The sequence below is a fragment of the Akebia trifoliata genome, chromosome 15 (assembly GCF_017979445.1).
Source record: "Akebia trifoliata isolate Shusen 1 chromosome 15, ASM1797944v1, whole genome shotgun sequence".
Lineage (NCBI taxonomy): Eukaryota > Viridiplantae > Streptophyta > Magnoliopsida > Ranunculales > Lardizabalaceae > Akebia > Akebia trifoliata.
The window spans coordinates 227,527-233,247 of record NC_141389.1 but is presented as its reverse complement, the minus strand read 5'-3'; the positions used below and the strand labels follow the sequence as shown (position 1 = coordinate 233,247).

The window sequence follows — 5,721 nt, the reverse complement described above, 5'->3', positions numbered from 1 at the left end:
ATCATGTTTGGCAACTCTAGAGGACCCACATTTTCGTAATTCACATGAAAGATTTCTAATGTTAAAACGGTTTCAACTTCCATTTAAGAAAGATGTTATAAAATAGAATTAATTCGATACAAGCAAAAGAAACATTTCGAGGAAGATCTTTCTTTTCCCCAAACAACAAAAGTAGAAAACCATCTCATTGTTGAAAGTTGAAGCTAAACCCATCAAAAACAAGTTTTGAATTAAAATTTTTCAAACAGGGCTTTAGTAGAGACTTACAAGAAAGTTGAAAATGTACCCATATGTTGATTTACAATGAAGATATATAAAGAAATGAGAAAAGGGAAATGTGTGTCAGTTTTGAAGTGGTAGGTGTTGAGAGAACGTGCAAGTATTTGAAGCAAATCAAGATCTGGATCTAAGTTCTAAGTTCTAAGTTCTAAAACACACACACACATACACACGCACATACCCACTCACTCTCCTGATTCTGTGTTTTTTTTTTTTTTTTATTATTTTTGGGTTTAAAAAGAAACTTATTAGGAGGTTAGAGAGAAAGAGAGAAGTGGGTTTTAACAACACGAGTTGTTGGGGGTGGGTGTTGAGGTCAAGGAGGAGAGGAAAGGATCTACAACAGTAAACATCACCCTTTTCGAGTCAAAAACAGCAGCATCATCAGCTAAACGATTGCTGCTGCTGCTGCTACTGTTACTGTTGATGCAGAATACATAGAAGGCGGTGGTTTTGGTTGGTTGACACGTACAACTTGTATGAATCTCTTGGTTCTCATTCACTGATCCCTCGTGCAGTATTGCAGAATCTCTGCATAGGGAGGGAGGGAGAGAGAGAGGGAGAGAGTACAGCTTTGCTTTCATGGGTAAGACTCTGTACTATGTGGCAGATAAAAGGAAGAGAGAGAGAAAATATATGAAATTTAATTAATTGGGACAATATAGATAGAGAAAGGAGAGGAGAGGGTGAAATTGAAAAAAAAATTGCTTTTTTTTTTTTTTTACCACCTCTTTACAGATAAACAAGATAAAACCCATCATTGCCTTTTTAACAGAAGGGGAGCACCAAACCCATCTCATCTCGCAAACCCATCTCTCACTCACTCCTTTTTATTTCCCCACGAGATTACTCTTTAACTTTTTCTCTCCTTTCTTTCTCTTTTCTCTTTCTGCAGCAGTAGTAGCAGCTGCAGCAGCGACTGAAGTACTGAGAAGGAGATGTTAGGTGGGGTGTGAGAGAGAGAAAGAGAGAGAGAGAGAAGAAAATCTCTCAGGATATATAGGTAGACTTACTGGGCATAAACATAGGCCCTCACACACTCGAGTGAGTGAGTGAGTGTTCGAGCTGATTTTGGTGGTTGAGTTATCAAAGGAGAGAGAGACCCATGGATGCATATGAAGCTACAAGGATTGTGTTCTCAAGAATCCAAAGCTTGGACCCAGAAAATGCTTCTAAAATCATGGGACTTCTCCTTATCCAAGATCATGGTGAGAAGGAGATGATCCGTCTTGCTTTTGGTCCTGAAGCCCTTGTTCACTCCATCATTCTTAAAGCCCGTAAGGATCTTGGCCTTTCCCCTTCAACTCCTTCCACCCCTTCTTCCCCCTCTCCTTTCTTCCCCACCAACTCCATCTCTAGACAGAATTCTTCCTCTTTTTCTTCTTCAAGGATGCTTAGTAACCTCTCTCCTTCTTCATCTTCATGGGCTCCTTCTACTTTTTCTGATCTCCATAACTTTGATGACCTTGTCTCCCCCAATTCCACCTCCTCTGCTTCTTATCCATCTGATTCAACAAATGGGTTCATCATCAACAACAACAACAACAATAACATGGGTGTGGGTTTGGGTTCTTCAACTGATCTCATAGATGAGTTTCAGCTCCAAGACCAGTTATCTTTCCTTAACGACTACCCACCACCAGACCCAGCCACAAGCCCAGGAAGCAACAGTGATGGTATGCTCTTCCCTTCGTTTGCTGCAAATTGGGGAACTCATCGAAGGAGCTGTTCAGTCACCGACATGTGCATGGGTTCAGATCCTTTGGGATCTGGTTTGGGTTGGAAGCCATGTCTTTACTTTGCTAGGGGTTACTGTAAGAACGGCACCAGTTGTAGGTTCCTTCATGGTCTTCCTGATTCAGCAGATGCTGCAAACGCCATGGTTGGGTCACCAAGCAAGCTTGATGTCATGGAACAGTGCCAAGAGCTACTACTCAGGTCCAAAGCTCAACAGCAACAACAGCAGCAACAGCTGAGATTGAGCACAGCTTCACAACTAATGGCCTCTGCTACTTTCCCATATTCAGCCTCTACTGCTGGAAAATGCATGAATTTCTTGCTACAACAGCAACAAAATGACACCCAAAGGTATCTTTTTTTTTTTTTTTTTCAAATTAAAAAAAAAAAAAAGATTTTTAACTTGTACAATTTGACTTCGGTGTATTTGGTTTTGGTCCTGATTGTGTTTGTGGGGTGTGTGTTCAGGGCGGCAGCGGCTTTGATGTTAAGTGAAGACATCCACAAATTCGGTCGGACAAGGATGGAAAGGAACGAGTTTTCAAACTCGGGTGGAGGTATGGTGAACCCAGGATCCAGACAGATCTACCTAACGTTTCCAGCTGACAGCACCTTTAGAGAAGAAGATGTCTCTAATTACTTCAGGTTTGCACTTTAATTGGATAATTAAAATTTGGGTTTGGGTTCAATTTGTTCTTCTTGTTTCTAATTTAAAGTTTTGCCCTTTTTTCTGGTTTGTTTTTGTTGTTGGAAGCATTTATGGGCCAGTTCAGGATGTGAGGATTCCATATCAGCAGAAACGAATGTTTGGGTTTGTTACTTTCGTGTATCCAGAGACGGTGAAGCTCATCCTTGCAAAGGGTAACCCCCATTTCGTCTGTGATGCTCGCGTGCTCGTTAAGCCTTACAAAGAAAAGGGCAAAGTCCCAGACAAGTACAGGCACTCTCTCTCTCTCTCTCCCTGTGTGTGTGTGGTGTGTGTGTGTGTGGTTCGTTTAACTTTAAATGACACTTTGGGTTCCTCAGGAAGCAACACCAGCAACAGCAGACGGAGAGAGGAGAGTTTACAGCTTGTACTACCACTGGCCTTGATTCTAGAGACCCGTATGACCTGCAACTCGGTATGCAAAGTAGTCTTTTTTATTTTAAATTTCTATTTTCTTCTTTGTTTTCTTGCAAGTTACAAGTTTGAACATTCAGTATCTCTCTCTCAATTTGGTAGGTGGAGCAAGGATGTTCAACAACACCACTCAAGAGGTTCTCTTGAGAAGAAAATTAGAGGAACAAGTCGACTTGCAGCAAGCAATAGAACTTCAAGGTCGAAGATTGATGGGTCTACAGCTCCTCGATGTCAAGAAACACCATTACCACCACCAACACAGTCTCTCAACTGGGTCTGCTCCAATTCCTTCCCCAACTCAGTTATACTCTCCCCACTTCAATCATGGTCTCATTCTTCCTTCGTCTTCGTCGGATCGAAGTAGTCCTGAATCCCCACAAGGTACCTCACCAACTTAATTCAATAAGTTAATCCAACATTGAATCAAGGGTCTTTGAAATTAAATCATGTATGTTTTTGCTGTCTTGTGTTTGTTTGTAGAGAATTATGTGAGTCTTGAGCCCCTACAGACAAATTCAGTAGGTGTGAATGCCAACAACATAGAAAAATTTAGTGTGGAAGACAATGGCAATGGCAATGGGAATGGGAATGGAGATGTTGATGGAAAGGGGGAGAGCCCCAATCATGATGATGGCTCCAGCTTCCATAATAGGTAAGAATGCAAGTGAACAGCAATAACCCCCTTATCTCACTCTTAAAAGAGTCGAGAATAGTAAATGCTGGAAAAGAGGGAGTCTTACTAGATATGGCAAACACCTGATGTTGCTTTAAATTTCCCATTTTTAGTTCGTTTGTGTTCCTCTACTTGATGATTTATTCCTTCTAATTTTATCCATTTAACAGTGTGGAGCACAATCTTCCTGATAGTCCCTTTGCATCACCAACCAAATCTAGTGGAGACCCTTCTTCCTTCTTCACTGCTACAGCCGAGCTTGAGAGTAGCATTGCCCCGGCTTCCTCCACCTCTTCTTCATCTTCATCTTCATCTTCATCTTCATCTTCATCTCTTAGTTGTAATAATAACAACATCAATAATAATAATAATAATAATCTTACGGCGCCATCCGTGTTGCTGCCGGCCAATTCTACCTTGGACATGGCTCCTTTTAAATCATGTTTCTTCCAAATTCCCAGGTATGGTTATTCACTTTGTGTCTCTCTTGGTCTCAAGTCTGTTCTATGTAATCAAATGTAAAATAGGGTTTGATTCAAACTCAGGTTCTCTTCTGGTCATGGAGCCATAGGAATGTAGAAGGGTGGCAAACCAGCCATGAATGCTGGCTATTTACACAGGTAAATATTATTGAATTTTGAATTACTTCTTACCCAGGACTTTTTTTTTTTTTTTTTTGACTTCGATGTCTTGGTTTTGTTTATTTTACAGAAAAAGTTGATTGAGAATTATACCAAACTCCATATATTTAGAGGAGAAGAGGAAGTCATATCACCACCATCTTCAAAATCGTCCATGTCATCATCAATACCATACTACTTAACACAAATGCATACATACAGAGGCACAAGAACTGATTTGGAAGGGCATTGGGTTATCATCCAATCCACCCCTCTTTCTTTCTCTCTTTCATACAGTTTCTGTAGTTGAGGTTAGAGAAGGGATGGTAAAACATTGTAATTGTAGCTTCTCCCTTCCAATTTTAATAGGAATTTTCATCTGCTGTTGGAAGTAGAACAAAAACAAAGACAATGGTCATAGTTGTGGTAATAGTAATAGTTGTAGTAGTAGTAGTAGTAGTCTGTGAAGGAGAGGAATCAATTAAGGGTACTGTTATGTGTGTGTACAGACGCTGAAGAAAGAAAGAAAGAAGAGAGACAGAGAAACCAAGCATGACTAATAGGTGACAACAGATACCAAAAGGTTAAAATGAGTGAGAGCCAAAATTCACCTTCTGCTTTTGAGGTTATTACTTAGGAATGGAGAATTGTGGAGGGAATGAGTTTCCACCACCACCACCACCTTTTTTAATTTTTTTACTTTTTATGTTTTTAGTTGTTTACTGGGTGTACACAGTATCAGTTATCATCATCAACATCAGCACCTTCAAACAAAGAATTTTTTATATATAAATAATAATAAAAATATTAAAAGTTTATGGAAATATGAGCCTTAAAAGAAAAAGAAAACAAAAGGTTTGAGTTTTTTTTTTTTTTAAAGCTTAAATTTATATATGATTCCAGAGACTGTCTGGTCAGTGGTGCTCTTTCTAGGTCTTTTGTCTCTTCTTTCCATCTTTTAAGAGGGTTAGGCTGTTTTTTTTTACTTTATTTTAAATCTAAGGGGGGTCACATGGGGAGCTGACATAGTGTGGGACCCCTTCATATAAGTCCTTGGACCTTACACTCTGGTGCTGCTGGAATGGAGCTGTGTGTCAAATATTAACTAGTAATCTTTTTCACAACCACCCCCCATTGTGGTCCTATTTCCATTGCCAGCTTGAATGAGGGACCCATCCCCATCTCTCTCGCTCTCTCTCTATCAGATATGCCTCTCTTGGACAGTGGGGACTTACTAGACATGATACTCCATCATCTTTCTTATTATACAACTTTTGAAAAGTAATGCAACA

General features: G+C 39.9%; 1 protein-coding gene across 2 annotated transcripts; it reads left to right on the top strand.

The window, feature by feature from the left end:
- Window positions 1–394: 394 nt before the first annotated feature.
- LOC147383715 (zinc finger CCCH domain-containing protein 53-like) lies at window positions 395–5,253 on the top strand. Of its 2 annotated transcripts, XM_086426258.1 has the most exons (10): window positions 395–865; window positions 1,175–2,367; window positions 2,485–2,661; window positions 2,771–2,956; window positions 3,043–3,137; window positions 3,239–3,517; window positions 3,617–3,788; window positions 3,980–4,270; window positions 4,355–4,429; window positions 4,521–5,253. In XM_086426258.1, the coding sequence occupies exons 2-9, from the start codon at window positions 1,385–1,387 to the stop codon at window positions 4,386–4,388; spliced, it is 2,217 nt and encodes a 738-aa protein (XP_086282384.1). In that variant the 5' UTR covers window positions 395–865; window positions 1,175–1,384; the 3' UTR covers window positions 4,389–4,429; window positions 4,521–5,253. The 2 variants fall into 2 exon arrangements, with proteins under 2 accessions (XP_086282384.1, XP_086282385.1); XM_086426259.1 differs by lacking the exon at window positions 395–865 and having other exon boundaries at window positions 964–2,367; window positions 2,771–2,950.
- The last annotated feature ends 468 nt before the right edge of the window (window positions 5,254–5,721 follow it).